At 37.5% G+C, this 24,169-nt stretch overlaps 1 protein-coding gene and 1 long non-coding RNA gene across 4 annotated transcripts; one reads left to right on the forward strand and one right to left on the reverse strand.

The window, feature by feature from the left end:
• The first annotated feature begins 118 nt into the window (after positions 1–118).
• ING2 (inhibitor of growth family member 2) lies at positions 119–8,710 on the forward strand. 3 transcript variants are annotated; one of them, XM_074273478.1, is made up of 2 exons: positions 119–746; positions 6,967–8,710. In XM_074273478.1, the coding sequence occupies exons 1-2, from the start codon at positions 563–565 to the stop codon at positions 7,635–7,637; spliced, it is 855 nt and encodes a 284-aa protein (XP_074129579.1). In that variant the 5' UTR covers positions 119–562; the 3' UTR covers positions 7,638–8,710. The 3 variants fall into 3 exon arrangements, with proteins under 3 accessions (XP_074129579.1, XP_074129581.1, XP_074129580.1); XM_074273480.1 differs by lacking the exon at positions 119–746 and adding an exon at positions 1,558–3,134; XM_074273479.1 differs by lacking the exon at positions 119–746 and adding an exon at positions 3,141–5,089.
• On the reverse strand, positions 7,264–23,896 carry LOC141546009 (uncharacterized). Its single transcript, XR_012483208.1, has 3 exons — positions 23,637–23,896; positions 19,334–19,533; positions 7,264–7,347 (listed from the first exon to the last, which is right to left on the reverse strand). It is a non-coding gene; the product is annotated as an uncharacterized LOC141546009 (long non-coding RNA).
• Between the last annotated feature and the right edge of the window lie 273 nt (positions 23,897–24,169).

Below are 24,169 nucleotides of genomic sequence, written 5' to 3' on the forward strand. Positions count from 1 at the left end.
AACCCTTCAGTCCGGCGGGAGGGGCGGGCACCGAGCCTTATAAGGGCTGAGCCCTGCGCAAGCGCAGAGGCATCTGCAGTCGGAGGGGAGGGGGGGCCAAAGAGAGAGAGGGAGCTACACACACATACATACACATACACACTCACACCCCGACACTCTCACACTGGGTACTTAGGAAAAGTGGGGGACGAGAGGGGAGACGGTCAGTGGAAGTCAAGTAGCGAAGGGAACCGGGAGCAGATTGTGAGCGCGAGGGGGACGCGGAGCCCCGGCAGCCGTCCGGGACGCCCGAGCGCCGCGTCCCCGGCGGCGGCACGGCCGGGGATCCCCAGTGTGTCCGGGCGCTGAGGGGGGCAGCTGATCTCGCTCCGCCCTAGGACGTGTGCCCGCGGCGGGGTATGTGAGGGTCCCCCCAGAGGGCAGGAGGCGGAGGGAGTCAGTCGGCTGCGCCCCTGTGAGGGGCGGCGGGGTCTGCCTCCCGGGCGGCCCGGGCGGCCGCGGCGGTGCATGTGTGGTCGCTGGATGCGGAGGAGGCGGCGGCGGCGGCGGCAGCAACAGCAGGATGTTAGGGCAGCAACAACAGCAGCAGCAGCAGCAGCTGTACCCGGCGGCCGGGCTCCTGGCCGGGGAGCGGGGCCGGCTACTCTCCTGCTACGTGCAGGACTACCTCGAGTGTGTGGAGTCTCTGCCCCTGGACATGCAGCGGAACGTGTCCGTACTGCGAGAGATAGACACCAAGTACCAAGGTGAGTGGGAAAGCAGGCCGAGAGGTGCTCCCGATTCGCCTACCCGGCTGACAGCCCCGCGCCTCCGGGCTCGGGGCACTTTGGGGGAAACCTGGGCGCTCTCTGCAGCCTCGGCTGCTTCTGGCAGGGAATCAGCCATTTTATTAGCTAGGGATCGCTCCTCCGGCTCTGCCCCCAGAGAGGAGGAGGAGGAAAAGGAGGAGGAGGAGCTGCGGGCGGGCCGGCTGGCTCCGGCCGCGGGGACCGGAGGTGTGCGGGCTGGGGGAGGACGGCTCGGCCCTCGCTTCCCCTGTCCCCTAAAGGCGGATGCATTGGAACGTGCTGGAGGTGGGGGAGTGGGCAGTGGGGGCGGATCCCAGGGAAGGCCCACCCTCTCTTTTCCTCCCTGCCTTGGGGTCTCCTTTGCTCTCGCAGCCCCGGGGGAGGCGGGCCGGTTCGGGGGAGGCGGGCCGGTCCGGGGGCGGCTGCTTTGCTTTTGCTCGGCTCCTTCCGCTAAACAGTTAAAAGGAGGGAGGGGCTCAGCGGGGGGTGGGGGGCGGTGTAGGGAGTCGAGTGTCTGCCCTGGAGTAGGCGGTGCCTTCAAGAGTAACGCTGGGGACTCGAGGGGCGCGCGCTCTTTAGTCTGAGTGACTAGGGTGAGGGCAGCCTCGGGGGCGGGGGGCGTAGGTTTGCCCGGTTTTCTACACAGCGATTCCCCCGTACTCCGAACCAGTGGCGGGGACGCTTCCCGCAGCTGGCGCGCGCCCCGCGTGTGTCCTGGGGCTCTCGCGTCACTTCCGGGGTGGGCCGGGCAGGGCGGGGCCAGTCAAACCACTGAGGGTCTGGCGTCTCCAGTTCCTAAGCGGTGTTGGGGCAGGCCCTGGATTTAGGGTAGAAATGTGTGCGGCAAGAGACTGAGCACAGCCTTGGCCCTTGCCCCGGAAGACATCCGTTATTGCCCGCGGTGCTGCCTCGGCGGGGTGGGGGGGGCAGCCTGCTGGAGCCTCCCGGGAGCCAGAGATCCCTTGTCTTCCGCACCCCCTGGGCTCCGCCCCCTTACCTTGTGGGGGCCCCTACCTGGGCCGGGGTCTTAATCCTTGGAAAGCAGACTACAGGAGTGACCCGGATCGGGGAAGTAGAGACTTGGGCTGAGCACAATGCTGGGGGGAGTGGGGAGGGGGCTGTAAACTGGGAAGGATCGGTCAGGGCTGCCTCTGCCCCTCAGCTGCCTCTTGTCACCTTCCCTTCCTTTTGCCCTCACCAAGATTAGTTTCGATTCTATAGGTCCCTAGTTTCTGTTTCAGCATAATCTTGTACCTGCACCCTTCATTCCCTACCCTCTCCAGTCTTTTCGAACTAGCAGTGGTTTCTCTCTAGCTATAAAAATGACCAGCTTCCCGAGATTAGGGAAACTTTTCCTTGATCCTTGAAGTCCGTCCAATCATGTTTGAGGAGTGGCAGCCCATCTCTCCCTTCTTCATTGCCAATCTTTTGAGAGGAAAAAATTCGACTCCTTTCAATCTGATTTTTGTCCTCACTTCTCTACTGAAACTAATCTTTCAAAGATCATCAGCGACTCAACCTGATCATTTTACGTCTTTATGTTCTCTGATCCTTTTGTAGCATCTGACATAAACCACACCTTCTGCAGTCTCCCACCTTGATCTCAACAGTGTCATAATCACCTGATTCTAACTCTTTTCTGGCTCCTTGACCTCTCTAACTTCCATTAATGGTGCTGTTGCTTGAGTTCTTGTCCTTGAGTTTATTGATTAATGTGGCCCCTGCTACTTTTTATATAGATGATTTCAGATTTGGGTTAGAGAATTCTTCAGAAATTTACTAGCTTAGTGTCATTGAACAAATAACATAATCTCTTCAAAACTTCATTTTCCTAATCTGTAAGAAAATAAAATCATCATATAGCCACTATAATATTTCTTGCCTTTTTCTGTTCTCTGACTTAGTTTTTCTTTAAATACCAAAACATAGCCCACATAACAAATAAAAAAGTATGTTAAGATTTGGAAAGAGCCTTAAAAATTTAAACTGCTTTCATTTTCTAAGTCACAAAATTAAGGCTTATATCAGGTCTCTCATCTTAGATTATACAGCCAATTAGTGGCAACAGCTAGGTCTAAAACTTGGGTCTCTTGATCTTCAGGACACTCTTCTTTTTCCAAGCTTCAGTTTCTTCTCCATGTTAATGAATATTCCACTGGCAACTTATCATCCTGCCAAAAACCAAAAGGAAACAATCCAGCCCAAATCAGACGTATTGATTTTCACCCTCATGATTTCTCTCAATTTTGCCCTTGGTCCCACTACTATCCTAGTGTGTGGATACTGGGGTGGACACTGGGGTTGTATAATGGATGGAAGATCAGCTGCTGAATCTTCTGAGTTCAGGTTGGTTCCCTCTGACAAACACTGACTTTGTTTCCCTAGGCTTGTCTCTTAGCTACTCAGTATTCTGAGCTTTTCACCTCAGTGAGTTCTTCCATCTCCCAACATAACAATTCTAGCTCCCTTACAAGGTTGTGTCCTTCAGCTTTTAAGATTTCTTCACAGTACATACACTTCACATACTCTTCACAGTATAATGGAAAGAGTTCTGAGTTTGATGTCAGTAGATACTTAGTTGAATTTGGGTCACATGATCCTGACCAAGTCAGTTTAACTCAGCCTCAGTTTTCACTTTTGTAAGATGGCAACTTTATCGTAGGACTATGGAATAGATGCCTTGTAAGTAAGTTAGTCTAACACCTTTGTGTGACAGATGAGAAAATTTAGCCACAGAGAAGATGAAATGGTTTGTCCAAGACCACCGGTTAGCAAAGTTTGGATCCCATTTGATCCCATATGCCTAAAATCATGAAGATCTGACTTGAATGTGACCCCAGAAGCTTCCTAGTTATGTGACCCTAAGCTAGCCAGTAAACTTTGCTTAATTTCCTTATTTTTAAAATGGGATTAACATACTTCTCAAACTTGTTATAAGGTTTGAAAAGTGCTTAGTGTAGCTCCTGGTATATAGGAGGTGTTTTATAAATGTTAGTTATATTACTCTTCTTTGTAAAACTTAAAAGTGTGAAATTATCTCCATGTCAATCAATTTAGATTGCTTGCCTTCTTCCACATGTTCTATACTCACGTATTACTTTGTTCTCTTTCCCCCCATGCCCAGAACAGCCTGTACCTGTTGAATTTTTACTCTTTTGAAAGCCTAACCCCATATGCTTCTTTCCAGGAAGTCTACCCTGATCCTTCAATTGGGTAGTGAATTCTTCCTGTTATAGATTTCTTACTTTGCATTTCTTTTATAATTATTTATGACTGTCATTCCCCACTAAACTTTTAAGTTCCAGATGGGTAGGGATATTGTTTAAACTAAACTTGTAATCTATCTCGCAGTGAAGCATTCTGTAGAAAAGAAGTTCATTAAATTTTAATTTCTATATGATATTTTTGTGTTATCCAAAGTTATACACAATAAACTTTCTTCCCAAATAATCACTGATACATTTGATCTATTCTATAAGATAGAACTCATTTAGCTGTCAAATACTCCCTCCTTCTAGACTCATTATAATTCAATCTAGCTCTAAAAGTACTTAATTCAGTATATGTGTATTCTTTGTATCAAGATGTATTTCAACAGAATGCAGCACATATAAAATCTCAATCACAAATCTAATAAAACATTATTGAGTGCTTACCAAGTGCAAAATGTTGTAGTACATTGAGATAAACTCATGAGGAACAAAACTAGTAGGTGAAGTATAGATGTTAATGTCATCCTGGGAAATTTGGACAGCATGATAGTATGCACTTAAAGTACAAATTATTGATACCTTAAATTTATCTAGAAATCAACTAATTGTTTGAACATAAGCTATTATCCTAAATAAATAAATCTGCATTATTCCTCTTGGGTCCAGAGACAACTATACTCTCAGTGTAATAAATCTGGTCCTATTCTTACATCAGTTACAAAATATCCTGCTCCAACCTATAAAGAGAGCTTTAACTTTATTGTAGAAAAATATATGCTTTTTTAAAAGTTTCAAGCTTGATATTAGACAAAACATTCAATAGGCAAATCTTAAAAGCCCTAGCCTCCTATTTCTCAGTTACCACATGCATATCAAAAAGACAATCAGACTTTGCCACCAGACTTCATTTGCCTTCTCTTTCTATTACTAAAATTCTTATTCCCCCATTGTTGAGTTTCTCTAGGAACTTCTATTTTGAGAAAGGACCTAGGGAGGGGTACCTTCCCCTTTTCCTTTTTTCCCCCTTCCCTTTAATGCCTGTTTTCCCTGTTATGAAACAGGAACTCTTAATCCAGTGCTTTATACAAGGTAAGCACTTAATAAATGTTTCTTTATTTTTTATCAATAAATTTGCATAGTACAGCAAAATAAATTCCTACATTGGCCATGTTCAAAAAGTGTGGGTCCTTTTCTGCATATTCAGGTCACTGGACTTATGGTTTACCATTGCATTGTTCAATTTTCTATTGTCCTTCAAAGTTATTTTTTCCCCATGATGTTGACATTATTCACTAAATTGTTCTCCTAGATCTGCTCATTTCATAGTGGATCAATCAGTTCATAGATGTCTTCCTAGTTTTCTTTGAAACCGTTTTCTCTTTTTGTGCTCTCGAGCACTATAACATTCCAATCTTGCATCATAATTTGTTCACACTTTCTCTAATAGACAGGAATGCCCTTTTTTCCAGTTCTTTGCCACCATGAAGAATTACAATAGATATTTTTATTCATGTATAGGGTTTTTCTTTTTCATAGATTTCTTCAGGCTATATAGTTTTAGTAATGTAGTAGAGCTAGATCAAATGGTATATGTAGGTAAGTAAATTGGGGGCATAGTTCCAGATTATTTTTCAGATGGGCTCAACCAATTCACAACTTCACCAACAATGCATTAGTATGATGATTTTCCTTCCTTCCCTGCATATTAAGATGTTTATTTTGTTATGAAATTGTTTATTCATTGGTTAATATTAAGAGCCAAACATTGGTATACCATATTAAGTAGTGCCATGTTTATAAGATTGCAGATCATTGGGGGTAAGATAAGGGATAGTTGAAATTAGTTTGTCCTGTTTACTCCTATCTGTCCCCTCTTAGCTTTTGCTCATTTCAAAATTTTATATTTAGAAAATTGTCATTTTCCTTTCTGTAGAAGAAACCTAGCTGATTGCTAGAGCATTTGAATACCTAAATAAAGGGGAATATTTTGAGCTTTTGAAATAATAGAATAGTCTTTGCTAAGGGCTTTCTCTCTAGTGAGATGCCACACTGTAGTATGTGGGTTTGTTGCTAGAGCCCAGGTGACTGAATTACTCAAGTAGCTGCCGGCAAAGGATTGCCTATGGCACAGGTGTCAAGCTCCAATAGAAACAAATCCCTACAGGCTGCATATTGATTTAGAAAGTCATAAATTATTTCCTTTATTTTTAAAATTTTATTAAATATTACCCGATTACATTTTAATATGATTCAGGCCACAATCAGGAGTTAGCTGAAGCTATGAGTTTTGACACCTCTGACCTATATAGCATGATAGAAGAAAGAGCTTTAGATTGAGAGTCACAACACAATACTAATTTTTTCTTTAAAGGTAGTGTTATTTCTATTCTAAGATAATGTTTGTAAGACAACATATTAAGTTGATGCTTTTAAAGATGTTTCAAAAGTTTATCAACAAATAAAATTACTTAAAAAAAAAAAAACATTGCCTAGATATATAAAACAATAGAATTACCATATTGCTTTTTGTGTTGTTGGTAATGGAATCATTGGTGTAGAAATTTCGCTTTAGAAACCTCTCAGTTTGTAGAATTTAATTTCCAAAATGAAACTAAAATGTGGGCACCATTAAATGAAAAAGTTAAGATGTTAAACAATATTCCAAAACTAAATATGAGTGAACTGGGGCTATGTTTTTAAACTTTGTGTTGGTCATATCAATCAATAATTGATCATAGTTTCCTTTTGGGGGGGTTGGGGTGGAGATGAAGCTTCCAGGAGTTTCTCTGGGTTTTATGGTTTTTTTATGTTGGATATGACAAACAGTATATTTGAATTTGTGGCATTATGTTTTTTGACTTCTATTCAAAATATTCCAGTGACTTAAAAAAAAAAAATTCCTTTAAAAACAAATTATTCTCTAACATTGGGCAATATTCTGATTTTTAATTTTTTTTTTTTAACAGAAGCATTAAAGGAAATTGATGATGCTTGTGAAAAATATAAGAAAGAAAATGATCCACATCAGAAGAAACGCCTTCAACAGAATCTTCAGAGAGCATTAATAAACAGCCAGGAACTTGGTGACGAGAAAATTCAAATTGTGACACAAATGCTTGAGCTGGTAGAGAACCGGGCAAGGCAAATGGAGTTGCATTCACAATGTTTTCAAGATCCTTCAGAAAGTGAGAGATCTTCAGATAAGACAAAGATGGATTCCAGCCAACCAGAAAGATCTTCAAGAAGACCTCGCCGACAGCGGACCAGTGAAAGCCGTGATCTCTGCCACATAGCAAATGGGATTGAAGACTGTGATGATCAACCACCTAAAGAAAAGAAATCCAAATCTGCCAAGAAAAAGAAACGTTCAAAAGCCAAACAGGAACGAGAAGCTTCACCTGTTGAGTTTGCAATAGATCCCAATGAACCTACATACTGTTTATGTAACCAAGTGTCTTATGGGGAAATGATAGGATGTGACAATGAACAATGTCCAATTGAATGGTTTCATTTTTCATGTGTTTCACTTACTTATAAACCAAAGGGAAAATGGTATTGCCCAAAGTGCAGAGGAGATAATGAGAAAACGATGGACAAAAGTACTGAAAAAACAAAAAAAGATAGAAGATCGAGGTAGTAGAGGCCATCCACATTTTAAGGGATTATTTGTCTTTTATATAATTCATTTACTTTACAGAAAATGTTTTAGGATAAATGCATAAGGCTATGCAATAATTTTTAATCATTAGTATTACTGGAGTATTAAAAGTTGTCGTACTTTGTCTGTGGTTTACTTTTCTGCACTGAATAACCAAATGTTTTAAAGCCAGGTGGTCTTAGAACAACACATGGAAAGAATTAGGAACAGTGGGAATATGGTGTGAACAGGTTGCTTTTATTTTTTCCACAAACTATACATATCTCATTGTCACTTAAAATGGAAATGTTAATGGGTAGACACCAAAGGTTTATTAGCATTTAATTCTTCTCTACACTTTAAAAGTTTTTAGACTCTTCAACTGATGTGAACTCTTTTACCTCTGTGGTATATTGAACCTTATCTCTAGTCTCATGAGGACTCATTTGAGGAGCTAGAGAGGAAAGTTAATTTAGGATTCCATGTGGAATAATGTACTCTTATCAGAGTACCTTGCTGTTGCATTTTTCTTAGCAGCATTTTGATACACTGCAGCAACCCATTTGTAAATGACTCCTTTTCACAAAAGCAGCTATTAATCCACCTGTGTTTAAAATTTTAAAAGTTCTCCTTAATAAACTTGGGCACTACAGAGTAGTTGGTATACCAAAAAATACTACATTAGTTTAGAGTGACATAATATAAGCTTGTGTAGCAGTATGGGTTCACATTGTTTTGGGGCATTCTTAAAGGTGTATTATATTTCCTGATACTAAAAACAATAACAATAACAAATACCCCAACTCTGAATTTCTGTGTGATCTGGAATGCGTGGGTATCATTCTAATCAACTGGAAAGCAATATAGTAGTTCTTAATATCTGTATGCCAAACAGTTGTTTTAAATAGTTTTGCTGTCATTTAAAGAATTTGCCTTCATTTAAACAATTTCCAACAGTGATGACACATCATTATTTTAACTTAATAGTTATATTAATCCTCTTGATTTTCTCGTATTGGTGCTCCCTAATATGTTTGCTTTGAATGAATATGATTTTAAGAAAATGCAGTTAATCACGTGTTTCTAAAATGAGTTTTCTAAGAGTCTTATCTGTTGAAGATAAGTATGTTGAAGGGTATATGTTGGGGAATTTTTGTTTGTTGGGGGGCTATAGCTTTATCTATGTGTAACCTGCCTTGTACTCTTTCTTTTTGTTTCTGAGCCTGACAATCTTGCTTCTTATTAACCTAGTAAAACCCTATTTGGGTCTAAGATGTGTTTACTGTGTAAGCAACAGGATGTTGAAGAAAAAGCATTAGATTCTTAAGAGTCAGACTGTTGATTCTAATTCTGACCCTGACACTAAAACTAGCTACTTCGTGTTAGGCAAATTGCTCAGCTTCTCTGGTCTAAAATTGCCTCCTTTGTAAGGTGATAAATTTGAACTAAATGATCTATGAAGTTCCTTACAACTACAATTCTCATTTTCTATACTGATTTAAATTAGAGTGAAGATTTTAAAAGCTAGTAAAATGGATATTTATTTTTTTTCAAAACACATTTTCATTGATCTGAAATGTGCAGGCATATAAAGACATTGTAGCAAGTGGGAAGAGTTCAATTCAGTATTCAATCCAGTACCTAGTTTTGATTGAGTAGAAATGATCTTATTAATCCTGGGGTAAACATCAGAAAACACGATTAAGAATTCATTCTTTTATACAGGAAAAAGTGAGTTATAACATTAAGAGATTCCTTTCCCAGTCAATAGGATTAGAACTTTTCTTACAATACTTTTGTAATATAAGTTTTTGTTACTAGATTGTCCCAAGATTGTTTTTTATATTTTTTGTGATTTATATACATATATATGTTCATGTATACAACACATACACACAGAAACACTTAATGGTTATAAAGTGCTTTCATACATTTGTTGTACCAGCTGAGAACAAGTGGAGAAAATACATGTGTGTGGGTATACATATATATATATATATATATATATATATATATATAAATGTGTATGCCCATACACACACAGTGCTTTAAAAGCTTTCAGGTGCTATATCAATGTTAGCTAGAACAATAATACCAGTTAATATAAGTGTAAACCTGTTTTAATTGTAATCTGCCTAATGAAAGTTGATTAAAATAGACTTGTTTTGAGTATTAGGATAGTGATAACTTATGACTAATAGACCTAATAGGAAAGAAAGGAAAATAATTGCTTGGAAGTTTTACTTTTGAGTATGGCATATATTGAAGCTCAATACTTTTGAAAACCACCCTTATTTAGTTTTTAGGGTAAATGTACTTTTACTCTTAGCATCTTTATTTTGGATTGTGTGCAAAACTAAGAATAGGGCAACTTTCAATCTTGGATAACTAGGGTGTGTCACCACTGGACTGGGTAAGAGTTTCTCTTCTTCTTTCTTCTGTGGAGGGAGTATAGCATTTACAAAAAACTGGGAATCCATAAGGAACGAGAAAATATTTAATTGCTGATACAAAATGAACAGTTTTAGCAAATTTTCTTCTTTAAAATTTTTCAAGTCTTATTGACCCAAAACAAGTTCTTAATACTATCCACTTAACTATTTTCAAAGGTCATACAACATCCCTCCAACAACAACCCAACCACGCTCTCCACTGTACCTAGAATCAAATAATCTATAAAGTCCATGACAAAGGCCATTCAGATACACCTTTAGAAATGGGAGACTTCTCCCTTTGAAAAACACCACCACATTTCTTGGTTACTTCTCTCTGATGTCTTTCTCCACCTCCCTCAATAGAATCCTCCTTTGGGTTCTTGATTGTAACAAATAAGTAGTGAGAGCAAGTTAATACTGTTGGTCATGTCTGAGAATGTGAATGCCATTCTGACAGAAGGCATGCAACACTCTCAGCCCTCAGTAGTCATGAGGTCAATGTGGATTCTTAGGCTTTTTAATGTTTTTTTTTACATTTTGATGGCCATTGTGTATATTAGTCTGGTTCTTGCTTATTTTGCTCTGCATCAGTTCACATAAGTCTTACCAAACTTCTCCAAATTCTCCATATTTCTTAGGTTATTGTAACATTCTGTTACACTTAGATACTACAGTTTGTTTAACCATCCCCCCAACTGATGGTTAACTTTTCTTCTAGTTTTTTGATGCTACAAAAAAACAAAATATGCTGTTAGGTTTTTATGTAATACATGTGTATATATACATATATAAATCTTCCCCTGTACCTTTTATTCTTTTGAACATTTGCCTAGAAGGAAGATCAAAGGGTATATATAATTTGGTGGCTTTAAAAAATATAATTAAAAATGGTTTTCCAGAGCCATTATACCATTCCTTAAATCTGCCAACAGTGCATTAGTGCTCATTATTTTCCAAAGTATCCCATTTTATTTATGGACAGCTCAAAGTTTGGTAGTTAGGAAGTTGGTAGTAGGAGTGTCCTTCTTTTGAGCCAAAATGTGCCTCTTACCCTGTTGATCTTTTATATTCTTAATAGATTGTTAAGTTCCTGAGGGAAGGGATTGTTTCATTTTTGTCTTTGTATTTACAGTGCCTGCCCCAAAGGCGCTTAATAAATGCTTATTGATTGTTCCAAGTTGTTCCTTCTAGAACCAAGCAAAATGCATGTAAAACTTATAAGATGGCCCTTTTAAATATTTGAGGGCAGCTCTCCAGCAGGGTTCCCCTTCTCTCCTCCCCAAATAGTCTGTTTTCTAGGCTAAATAATACTGTGGTTCTTTAGACTTGAACCTCATGCATGGTTTTAAATCCCCTTTCATTTTTCTATTTTGAAAATCCCTTATCCAAACTATGACAATAGTTCACCTGTGATTTGACTAGAGCAAAATACAATTAGGGATATAATCTTCCTCCTTTCACTATAGGCAACTAGTGTACAGCCTAAGTAAGATCTTTTGAACACTTAGGGCTGTAGGTCATATTTTATATGCTTACAATCCATTGGAACCTCTTAGTAATTTTCACATGAACATTTGTATTCAAATCTAGACATTCTAAGTCTGGAACTTGATCAGTCTTTTATTAATTGGCAACAGATTGGTGAGGCAGCCTCACAATGAAAAAAGCTATCAATTTAGAATGGCTAGATTTTAATTCAGATTGTGACCCTAATAGGCAAATCATTTTGCCTCTCTAAGAAATGCCTGCCTACCTTGGGGTGATCATGAGGAAAGCTTTTTGTAAAACCTAAAGGTTAGGAGTTCTTATTCTACCCATTGCTATAGTTTTTTTGGGATTTGGGGGTCCTAATAATAGTCCACACACACATAATGATGAAGCTGTGGCCAAGAGAGGGTTAATTTGCATAGAGTCATGACAGTGAGAGGAGTTGATTGGTATTTGTGACTCCAAAGTTCATCATCTATCTACTACCCTACATTTCCTCTCAAGTCATTGGTAAAGGGTGGAAAATAGAACAGAACCCTCTGATGTGCTAGAGACCTACAGGTAACCACCAATCTTTTTTTCCCCCCAGGGATTGTTAAAACTTTTTTGTGTCATGTACCGCTTTGGCAGTTTGGTGAACCTTATGGACTTTTTTTCACCATGTTTTTATTTAAATGCATAAAAAAGGTAGGATTACAAAGGAAACCAAAGGTTAGCAAAAATAGACATTTTTTAATTTCCAAGTTTATGAATCCCCTGAAATCCATGGACTTCTATGTTAACCCAAATCAACCGTTCTTGGCCTTCTGTTTAACCAATGCCAAATCTTCTGTTTATCCAGCCTTTATCCCCACATATTGTTCAAAAATGCCTTGATAAAATTTAGTTATCCTGTCTATGCCTGTGACATTTTCTTGGTGAACAATGGATAGTTTCATAGGTCATCTAATCCAATCCCTTTTGCAGACGAATGAAGGGAGGGTCTCATGATGTAGCATAGCCACATTAGGAGCGTGATTATAAATACAGTGAACTTTTTGCTCTCCTATCCTAGCTTATATTGAACTACTCCTGAGAGATCATGCATCATCCCTTTAATAGGATTTTCCAGAATCTTGCCCAAAAAATCCCCCAAAACGAGCATGTTCATCAGGGTTGCTATCTTGCCCAGATTTTCCGTACTTTTCTTTTTTAAGGTTATCATTTGCCTTTTTTTTTTTTTAAATCTTATATGTTTTACACAGATCAACATAATTATTTTCAATAATATTTTACTTTTACAATAACTTGTATAATTTCCATTTTGCAATATTTTGCATTCCAAATCTTTTCTCCCTTACCTTTCCCTTCCCCAAGATAGCAAGCAATCTGATGTAGATTATACATGAACAATCATTTTAAATATTTCCATATTTGTCATGTTGTAAAAGAAAAATCAGAACAAAAAGGAAAAAAACCATGCAAAAAAAAGTAAACATGATCACAAAAGGTAAAAATAGGATGCTTGGATCTTCATTCAGTCTCCATAGTTCTCCCTCTGGATACGAATGGTATTTTCTACCCCAACTTTATTAGGATATCAACATAATTCTTTCAGTACTCAGAGAAATAGTATGAACTTGGTGAGTTGAGGTCATTGAGGACAGTCAGATGTGTATATGTGTGTGTGTGTGTGTGTATATATATATATATATATATATATATATATATATATATATATATACATACATACATATCTATATATCTATATATCTATATCTACATATATATAAACCATATCTCTTATTCAGGATTTCAATTCCTTGTTAAATAGTAGCTCTCTTCCCCTCCTAACCTAAAGATTATACTTAGTAAAGAAAAAGCTAAAAGTTGAGTATCTTCTTTTTTTCATTACTTTGTCTGTTTAAGGAACAGGCCTATTCTGTTGCTACCAGCATAGCTTGCTAAGTTCTTTTTGATAACTGAGCCTCAAACATTCTTAGTAGACGATGCCATTGTTTACTGTTTATCCTCTTGTTTCTCATTCACACATATATGTCTATTTAAAAATGTTGCTTAGTTGATGTGCCCCAAAGTGCCATATCTAGAGACTATCTCCCCTTCTTGGGAAAACAGACCACCAATAACTAAACTGAAGTGGGATTATCAAGTATCCCTAGTATAAATATGAAGTCAAGAAGAGGTTTCAGCATGTGGAATCAAATTGAGAAAGGAGAGAAAAGGATGAGAGTGGGAGCCAAGAAAGAGCTTTGGTCACCCAGTAGCATTCGCCAGAGTAGGAAGATCCTTTACCTTGTATACTAGAAAAGAGAACTGTTGTACATCATTGCTTCTTAATAGTGAATCCCAGGCAAATTTTCGCTACTACACAAAATTAGTAATAGCCTATAGTTTTAAAGGAGAGGTGATATTCCACAGAGATGATGAATATAAACATTTCAGATTACATTCAAGGATTGTAAAACAAGGTGTTATTTTGCGGTATTGGGGAAATTTGTTAGCAACATAGATTGAGGAGAAGATAGTATTTAGACCAGATAATAAAGGATATAAGAACATATGAGGGAGTAGGAGGATATTTCAGGCCCAAGAAACAGCTTAAATACTCTTGTGGTCTTTGATCCCAGCATGTCCTTTGCACTTGGCTGGAAAAAAAATAAGAATCTGAAAGGCTTGTCATATTAGCCATATATTTTATGGAAACCATTTAATGAGCTTGTTTCTGACCTTGTTGGCCAGTGGGAGGTTTTAAGAAAATGAGAAGATTGCATGGCAATGGATTTGGGTTAAAAAGCCTTTTAAATTCATTAGACACATGATCTATCATAGATATTTCATGCTCTCTCAGATTTTTGGATTTTCTTTATTCCACTTTAGGTGAAAATTTGATCCAAAAGCACATTCACCTGAATAAATTTCATACATCTTATTCATAGGACTTCTACTTATTTCCCACTCAATTCTAACAGGCTAGCTTATTTAATTTTAAGAGGTAAGAGGAATGCCAGGAAAGGGCTCATTGTCACTGGTAACTAACAGTCTCTTAAGAGAAGAGGCAAATTTTTTTTTTCAATGCTACCATTAAAAAAGAAAAAGTAGCCATTTAGGAATAGGCAAATTGTTTTCTGTTATTTAATAGCTCCTGTCAAGATGTACAGTGTAATCATGATCCTGGAGTCAACAAAGAAACTTATGTTTATTTTGGGTTTAGCAGGGAAATGCTTTTTTTTTTTTTTTAGGAATATTCCATCAAAAATAATTAAAATCATTTTCCTCACTTTAGGAGTGAGGTTCATCTAGAAAGTTTCTTTACATGAAACACATTGTTCTCAAAGGATGGCAGATTAAGGAGATATAACTAAATGTTTCTAGAGAACAATGAAAAATCTGGGATTCTTTTAAGCATATTAGCTCTGTGAAACAGAAAATTATTTTAACCAAATGCAGACTAGCCACCAAGGATTATCTAAGGATAACTAATTTTTAAATTGTGAAAAGTGTAGCTAAACTAAGGCTTCATTACCTTTCATTCTTTCAGGGAAGGTTTTAGTTTATGGTATAAAAAGTTGTGCTGTCCTCAGAGGAAGCTCTGAAATGCAAACTTCAGTGTGTACACACTCTCCATTATTTGAGCATATTATATGCAGAATTTCAGCCTTAGCTGGTTTATGCATGACACAGAAGAAAGATTATTGGATCTCAAGTCGGAAGACCTAGGTACAAAACTCACATCCATCATTTTCTAAGAGTAATCTTGGGTAAGTTACCCGAATTCTTTGAGACTTGATTTCCTTTATCTGTACAGGAAGGGGCTTTATCTTCCCTTCTAGCTATGTCCACTCTCACATGGGAGTTAAGTATGATGACCACAAAATTAAAAATCGAGCGATGTGGGAGTTGCCTTTTGAATATCAACATGGGGTAAATAGACCCAAATAAACAGTATCTTTCCTATCTTCTCTGTTTCTTTATCTTATCATGGCTGAGTACTGTCTCAAGGCACAAGAACACATGAAATGGAAAGCAGGAACATTTTGAGTATTGAGGGTTGTATTGGAGTGTCTTTATAATGTTTCAGCCAAATTTCCAATAAGGCTAAAATAAATGAAATGATTGTTTCTGTCTTATGTTAACAGTCAATTGTTAAAACTGGGGAGACCTCCACTTTTTTTCCTTGTCCTACTTTTTTGTGCAGAATTCTCTTAAGGAGAGGACTGATGGTCTCCTTGTTGTGGGTATGGCAATTCCATTCAATTAATTCAGACTTTCATGGAAAATATAAGATTATTTGTCCAGATTTCTCTAGGCTGGGGTGTGGGGAGGCTCTAGATTTAGGGATAGCCTTCCTGGCTATTCTTATGACAGGATGTCCCTCTTAGTGCCTCACTGGAGTGAGCTCACTTCTCTTTGTAAAGTCCACCTCTCTAATTGTTGATCAAGTTGATTACTACCCTCAGGAAGGGTGTTCCAAAGGCATATAATAAGCTGTGAGCCCTTTGCCATGAGGATGAGCATCTGAGATGTCACTGACCTATTAAAATGTAGTATTATTAATAAAGTGAGTAATTACCTAGAAATTACGAATTGAATTTTTTAAACATCCCACTTGAGAATCAGGTACCTAATTTCCAAATGAAAATCAAGATACATTTCAAAATAATATATAAATTATTGTGGCACTCATCATCTAGTCTTCTTAAACTTTTCTCCACTCATGACCTTTTTTGCCAGAGAAATTTTTACATGACTCCAGGTATATAAAATAGGTAAAAAAATCATTTACTGATAATCATGATTTCATGGCTGTCTCATTCAGTTATGCAACTCCATAAGAGTCATGACCTATACTTTAAGAAGCTTTAATCTGTATCATTAGTCTCCTATGAAAGAATTATTCTCTATACTTTAATTAGCACTTTAAAGTTTATAACTGATTTACATGTTTATCTCATTTGATTCTTACTACAACCCTATAGATTCTGTTACCCTAATATCTCCACTTTAAAGATGGAAACAAACCCAAGATCACAAAACTAAAGTATCTGAGGCAGATTTGAATTCAGGTCTTCATAAACTTGTCCAACACTCTTCCTAACTGTGGCACCTAGTTGCATCACACTTTTGAAAATAGTATGCTATATTTTCTTTACAATTCATTGAAAATTTCATCGTAGAACCATCAGAAAAAGGGATGTAATTCTGTGGAATACATTTCATTATGGTACAATGGAAAGAACCATGGAACTGCTGGAAGAACTAGGTTCTATACTTCTCAGCTGTGAACTTGGGCAAGTCCTTTATTTTTTTGAGTTAGTTTCTTCCACTGCAAAATGAGAATAAAAATATTTTACTACTTACCACACAAAATTGTTTTTAGAGTAAGTGTTACAAATCTCTAAACACCACAAAACTGAATTTCAATTTAGTTGTATGACTGGGAATTTCATTGTAAAATTTGGCAGATAATATTCCTGTCCCCAAACATTATATGGAAATTTCATTAGAAGTTGTTAGGAAAATGCTAGCTTTTAATAAATATAGAATCAGAATCTGTGATTTCACTCATAAAAGGGAACACCCTGTGCCATTACTGATGGGCACCTTTTTTTTTTTCCAACATGTAAGGGAGCTAGATGGTGCAATGAACACTGTGAAGCCTGAAGTCTGAAGACATCTTCATGAGTTCAAATACATCCTCAGATACTTCTGTTTGCCTCAGTTTCTCATCTGTAAGATGAAACAGAAAACGAAACTGCAAGCCATTCTTGCTATCTCTGTCAAGAAAACCCCAAAGGATGTCAGAAAGAGGTGTTCTAACACGACTGAAAAGCAACAGTTTTAGACACTTTTCTAGAATAGAAGTGTCAAAAGTATGGCTCATAACACTCCCAAGTACTTCCCAAATCAGATTAAGATGTAATTTGGAAATATTTAACAAAATAAATAAAAATACAGTAAAATGGATATTATTAACATGTAGTTTTCTAAGTCAATCTGCAGGTGCAGGAATCCTTATTATTGGATTCTATAGCTTTGTTTCTATAGCTTTGAACACCAAAGACCTACAACAATGAAATGTTAAATAACTTACTCATTATCATATCATCAGGAGGTGTCAGAAGCAGGACTCACACCTAAGTTTTGCTGGCTTCAGACATACTATAATGCCTCTTCCACAAATTATAATTTAAAAAATCATAAGATTATAGAATTGAAGCAGAAATGGATCCTAGACTCCATCTGGCCAAATTCTTTCATTTTAGAGATGAAAAAAAAATGAGTCTTAGAAGTTGAGTCAACAGTCACACTTATAGTTAGAGACTCAAGTTTTCTGGACTCTGGGTACAATTATGGTTCCCTTTATCCACTATGCCTTATTAATCTTTCCTGATATTGCATGCTGATGGATATTATCCCTTAATATTTGAAAGAATTCCTTTCTATCACATAGGTATTCTATCTAATTCTAAAAAGAATACATTAGATGAGTACAGGATTGAGTTAGGATGAAGAACTTTAATTCCAATATCAAGATTTTATGTTTTGTGATGTTTAAAAAATCCAAGAGATATAATTTCTGGATAATTAGTCGTTTTATTAATAATATTAACATTTTAAATAAATGACCAGTGACACTCTTGAATGCCAAAGACCCTCATGGCAGCAAGCTCACAGCAAAAATGCCCTTGGAAGAGGGTGACACTTTACAAAGAAAAGTAAGATTACTCCAATGAGGAGCTGAGAGGGACATCAAGTCACTTTTGGTCAGAGAGGATCTCCCTAAATACAGATCCTCCCTCCTTCCCCTTGGATAAAGAACCTATAGACTCCCAACCAAATTTGAGTTAATTGGGTGGAATAGTAATATCCAAAAGGAGAATATTAATCTTATCCTCCATCAGTGTTCTATCCTTGAGAGAACTGAATAAGGAAATAGGGCAGATAAGAAAAACTGGATTCTCCTTAATTTTAACAATTAACTATTAATATGAGAGATAAATACTCATTTTTCATAATAATCAAAAATCTCTTTTATAAAATAGGCAATGAAGAAACAACAGTGACTTTTGAGCAAATGGGTGTTACGGTCAAAAAAAAGTTTTTCTAAGTTCTCATTTTAATAAAGTAAAATCCTGTCAGTTCTAAATTCTAAAAGAATAAACTCTGGTAGAGAGGCTTGGAGAGACTTACATCAACTGATGCTGAGTGAAATGAACAGAACCAGAAGATCGCTGTACACTTCAACAACAATGCTGTATGAAGATGTATTCTGATGGAAGTGGAAATCTTCAACATAAAGAAGATCCAACTCATTTCCAGTTGATCAATGATGGACAAAAATAACTACACCCAGAGAAGGAACACTGGGAAGCAAATGTAAATTGTTAGCACTACTGTCTCTCTACCCAGGTTACTTATACCTTCAGAAGCTAATACTTAATGTGCAACAAGAAAATGATATTCACACACATATATTGTATCTAGGTTATACTGTAACACATGTAAAATGTATGGGATTGCCTGTCATCAAGGGGAGGGAGTAGAGGGAGAGAGGGGAAAATTTGGAAAAATGAATACAAGGGATAATATTATTTAAAAAAATTACTCATGAATATACACTGTGAAAAAAATTATAAGTTAAAAAAAAAGAATAAAATGGTAACTGAAAATTTGGATTCAAGAACTAAAGCTTAACTATCAAGGATGTAAATATTTTTTAAATGCTCTCTGTTTCCTATCCTTCTTAAGCTAAGGAAAATAAACATAATTTACCTGTTTTCTTGATAACTGAAGGTCATTAGTATGAACACAAGTTATTTTATTGGGCTTTGATGTAGTGATGACCCCAGATCATTGAATTTTTTTGAGTTTTTATATTTTTTATGTTCCAGGAGTTGCCTTCAGCATGGTGCATGGATCCTCTATGGATTGGAGGACAAAATGAAGATCTCAGGGAATAGGATTTGTCATCTCTAAAAGTGGAAGGAATACATTAAATAAATTATACACATAGATTAAATCAAGGAACTTTCCAAGAATCAAATTAAAGTGTCTTAAAAAAAAACTCCTCTACTCTGTCACTCCATTCTACCAACTATACCAATTTCTATTGGATTGTTCTGATGCTTCTAAATTGTGTTTTACTACCTTTTGTTAGCTACGTTATTGGAATGTGTGTAAAGTTAGAGTTAATAGGTATTAAGCGAGGACTGGAGGGACTCTCATAAAGTACACATGGATTTTGAAATCTCCTTTGACTGGCTTCTTTCTACCTTTCTAGTCTTCTTACACTGTATACCTCTACACATCCTCTGTGATGGCCTGCTCACTGTTGCTCACACATGATTCCGTCTCCTGACTAAACATTTATATTGGCTTTTTCCCATACCTTTTCTCTTTCCTTTTTCATCTCTAGTTCCTGGCTCCCCAGACTTCCTCCAAGGCTCAGCTAAAATCTTACCTTCTTTAAGAAGCATTTTACATTCCTCAATCTTTGTGTCTTCCTTCTGAGACTGCTTTCATTTTTTCCCACCTGTTTCTTGTTTGTACAAAGTTGTTTGCATGTTGTTGTCTGAATTACACTGTGAGCTCCTTGGACAAGAACTGTTTTTGTTGTTCTTTCTTTGCCTTTCCTTATATCCTCAACACTTAGCACAGTGCCCAGCACATTGAAGCAGCTTAATACATAATATTTGATTGACTGAGTAACTATTTGGAGGCCTTGGTTGATTTCTTTACTAATTCTTAACTGTGTGTAGGATAACTGAGATAATTAAATAGTTATTCTACTATATTCTGGGCATGCAATAGCATCAAACATCACCAAATATCCAACTATTTAATTTTATTAAAGTCCATGACTTACATAATACATTCATGATCTTGTAATATTTAATATGCAAAGCAAACCAAACAAAAAACCCCAACTACTCACTCTAGGACAAAAACTGATATGAAAGAACTGTTTAAACCAAAATAAGAATTTTATATTAATTATTTCATCTATATACCTACGTTTCCAATACCCAATTAATGACATTTTTTTCTTTTGCTGGCAGGCATTTTAAAAAATTTGTGGCAGAAAAAAAATCTTTTCTTGTTCCATACTCTTTTAAAGGTGGGATGTTACCATTTTAATATTTCAAGCTTTCTGGATCACAGAATGTTAAGTAGAAAGGAATCTTAAGTCATTTATCCTCACTATTGATATTCTCTATAAGATTCCTAACAAGAAGGAACTAACCTTCCCTTAACATGTTTGGAAACTCACTACCAAGTTTTTGGACAACAAAGTTTAGCTTGTTGGGAAATTTTTCCTTGCATTAAGCCAGAAGTTTGCCTCTGTGAAGCTTCCATTCATTGCTCCTAATCCTGCCTTCTGAGGCCAAACAAAGCAAATCTAATCCCTCTTCCACATACCAACATCTTTGAAGACAGCTTTTCTGTCCTCCCTCAGATTTCTCTTCTGCAGGCTAACCATTCCTTTAACTGATCCTCAGAAGGCATGGTTCTGATCCTCTTTAGCCTGTTCCCCCTGGTTGTGCTCTGGTTTGTCATCTATAACTCAACACAATCCTTTAGATCAGGGTCTGACCAGGACAGAATATGGTGGGATTCAAATTTCCATCCTACTGGACACTAGGTTCATTGTTAATTCAAAGATTTGTTGTTGCTCAGTCGTGTTTCATTCATGTCCACCTCTTTGTGACCCTATTTGGGGTTTTCTTAGTGGAGATACTGCATTTACATTTTGTGACAGCTACATCACCCTGCTGACTTTTATTGAGGTTGCAGGTTATCACAATCCCGAGATTCCCCTCATTGGTTCTTACCTGCCTTTCTGACATTAAAGCATTTGTAGAAGATGGGGGAGGATTTCTGCTACCATTTTCCAGACATAGTAATCTCATTACTTTTGGATTTTTTTTTTTCTTTTGATGTAGGAAAAGAGTGGGAAGAGGTTATGTGAAAGCTGATTATAGTGCAGGTTGACAAAGCAATTAATAAGTATTCATTCCAGGTTTAGCTACAAATAAACACTTGGACAGTTTTATCTTTGGACCTCTTATGTTTTGTACCACAATAATCCAGAAACATTCATAGTTGAGTGAATTTGTATGTAAATTAGGGTGCTATAATTGGATCTCTAATTGCTATTTTTCAAAGCTCAAGTAATAAAACAATAATGAGGAGGAAACTAGGTGACTAAATAGATAAGAGCACTGGGCATGGAATTAGGAAGTCTCATCTTTCTGAGTTCAAATCCAACCTCAGACACTTAATAGCTGTGTTAGATCTTATCCAAACTAGAATAATGCTCTATAGTTTACAGCCTAATTTAGTAGATTAGAACTACAAATCACCATACTAATAGATAGATGAGCACACTAAAAGGTAGGAACAAAGTATTTGGGAATTCATGGGAGAGAGAAAGAACAATAATTCATGAGATTATGGATTAGAGTAAAAAAGGACTTTAGAAGTCAACACCCTCATCTTACAGATCAGGAAACTGAGACCCACAAACTCTCAACTCTGTTTGCCTCACTGGACAAATCACTTAACTCTGTTTGCCTTAGTTTGCTCATCTGTAAAATGACTTGGAGAAGTCTTTCTGCCAAAAACCAAAAACAAAAACAACCCACTTAAAATGGGATCAAACACAATTGAAAGGATTGAACAACAACAGTAATAATGACTGCTGCGATCTATAGCTCTTTTAGCTTTATAAAGTGTTTTATATTCATTAGCTTCTGATCCTCTACAACAATCCTGTGAGAGAATTGGTATTCTTGTCCCCATTTTACAGATGAGTTCATTGAAACTCAGTGGCTTATCTATAGTTGCATAGCTATTAAGTCTGGCTTTTGAGAAAAAATAATGAAGCTGATGTGGAATTATCATTAAGAAAGAGAGAGGCACTATGCTAGTTATCATGAATATAAAGGAAAAAAATAAACATTTTCTTACTTATGTGACGTGCACTGTGCACTTTACAAATATTATAACTGATCCTCACAGCAACCCTGGGAAGTATTACAGATAAGAAAACAGAAGTGTGACTTGACCAGGTTCACACTACCAGGAAGACCAAAAATGAACTTGGGTCTTCCTGACTCCAGGCCTAACCTCCATTTATTATGTCACCAAAATGAAAGCAGTCTCAAACTCCCTCAAGGAGTTTCCATTCTAGGAAATACCACAGATTTAGAGCAGGGAAAGGTCTTAGAGACCATATGGTCCAAACATCCCATTTTACAGTAGAAAAGCCTAGGGAATGACTTGCCGTAGATCAGACAAGTGGTATCAGAGCTCAGACGGTGTGAGGGGAGGGGAGGGTATGAAGGGTGAGGATACAGTGATGCTGGGCAGGGACAACCATAATCAGTGTCTTGGGGAAGAAGTTAGAATCAGTGAAATCTGTATTCTGAACTCCATTCTCCCCTCTCCCCCATATATGCTTATGAGCTGTGCGATCTTGAACAAGTCATCTAACCTCTATCTGCTTTACTTTTTTCATCTGTAAAATAGGGATCACAATAGCCTTGACATCACAAGAAGATTCTGAAGATCAAATGAGACAATTACAAAGCACAGTGCCTGCTATATAAATAAATTACAGCTATTTTCTTTTTCTTTTTTAATTAATTAATTTAATTTTTACAAAAATTTTATGCATAGGTAATTTTTCAGCATTGACAACTGCAAAACCTTTTGTTCCAACTTCTCCCTTCCTTCCCACCACCCCTTCCCTCAGATGGCAGGCAGACCAATACATGTTAAATATGTATAAGTTAAATACAATATATGTATACATGTCCAAACAGTTATTTTATAGCTATTTTTCTAATAGCTTCTTTCTAAAGATAGTTTTTAACATTCACCCTTGTAAAACTTTGTGTTCCAAATTTTCTCCCTCCTTCCCCTCCACTCCTCTCCCCTATACAGCAAGTAAAACAATATAGGTTAAACAATTCTTCTAAACATATTTCCACACTTAGCATGCTGCACAAGAGAAAAATGATTGCTCTTATTGTTACAGAGATACATATATATCATCTATTTGGAGGATTACCTTGTGATAGTTGCTCTGGTTAGCCCCAGAGGACAGAGTCAGTCAGTGGGAGTAAGTTACAGAAAAGTTCAAGGTAAGGGAAGATTGCCTAAGTGGAAGACTGGCTCGTTGGGGGAAGGAAGGAAGGAAGGAAGGAAGGATTCTTCCCCTCCCCCACCTCCTCCCACCTCCCACTCATTGCTGGAGATGTTGGGGGTTGGCGAGGCTTGTTTGCTGAGCCTCTGAAATCTCTTCCAATTCTGTTTTTCTGTGATTCTGACATAAACGCAAATAACCATCACGCTAAATGTTGGCATTTAATATTTGCCAAAGCTGAACAAATCAGTGTGGGACAGAAGTCAATTTTAAAGTCATGGGGAACAAAGCAGCACGTGACTATTGAAGGACCTCCAGCAGTCACTCAGCACCATCCCCTGCCTTTAAGTGGGATTAGAACACCAAGGCTTAGTCATCCTCTGGAAAGAAGTGGAGCCATTTTAGTTGACAGGTGGCTAAGTAAATGTCCTTTGCTCAAAACAAAGACAGCCCCCGAG

Source organism: Sminthopsis crassicaudata, chromosome 6, assembly GCF_048593235.1.
Source record: "Sminthopsis crassicaudata isolate SCR6 chromosome 6, ASM4859323v1, whole genome shotgun sequence".
NCBI lineage: Eukaryota > Metazoa > Chordata > Mammalia > Dasyuromorphia > Dasyuridae > Sminthopsis > Sminthopsis crassicaudata.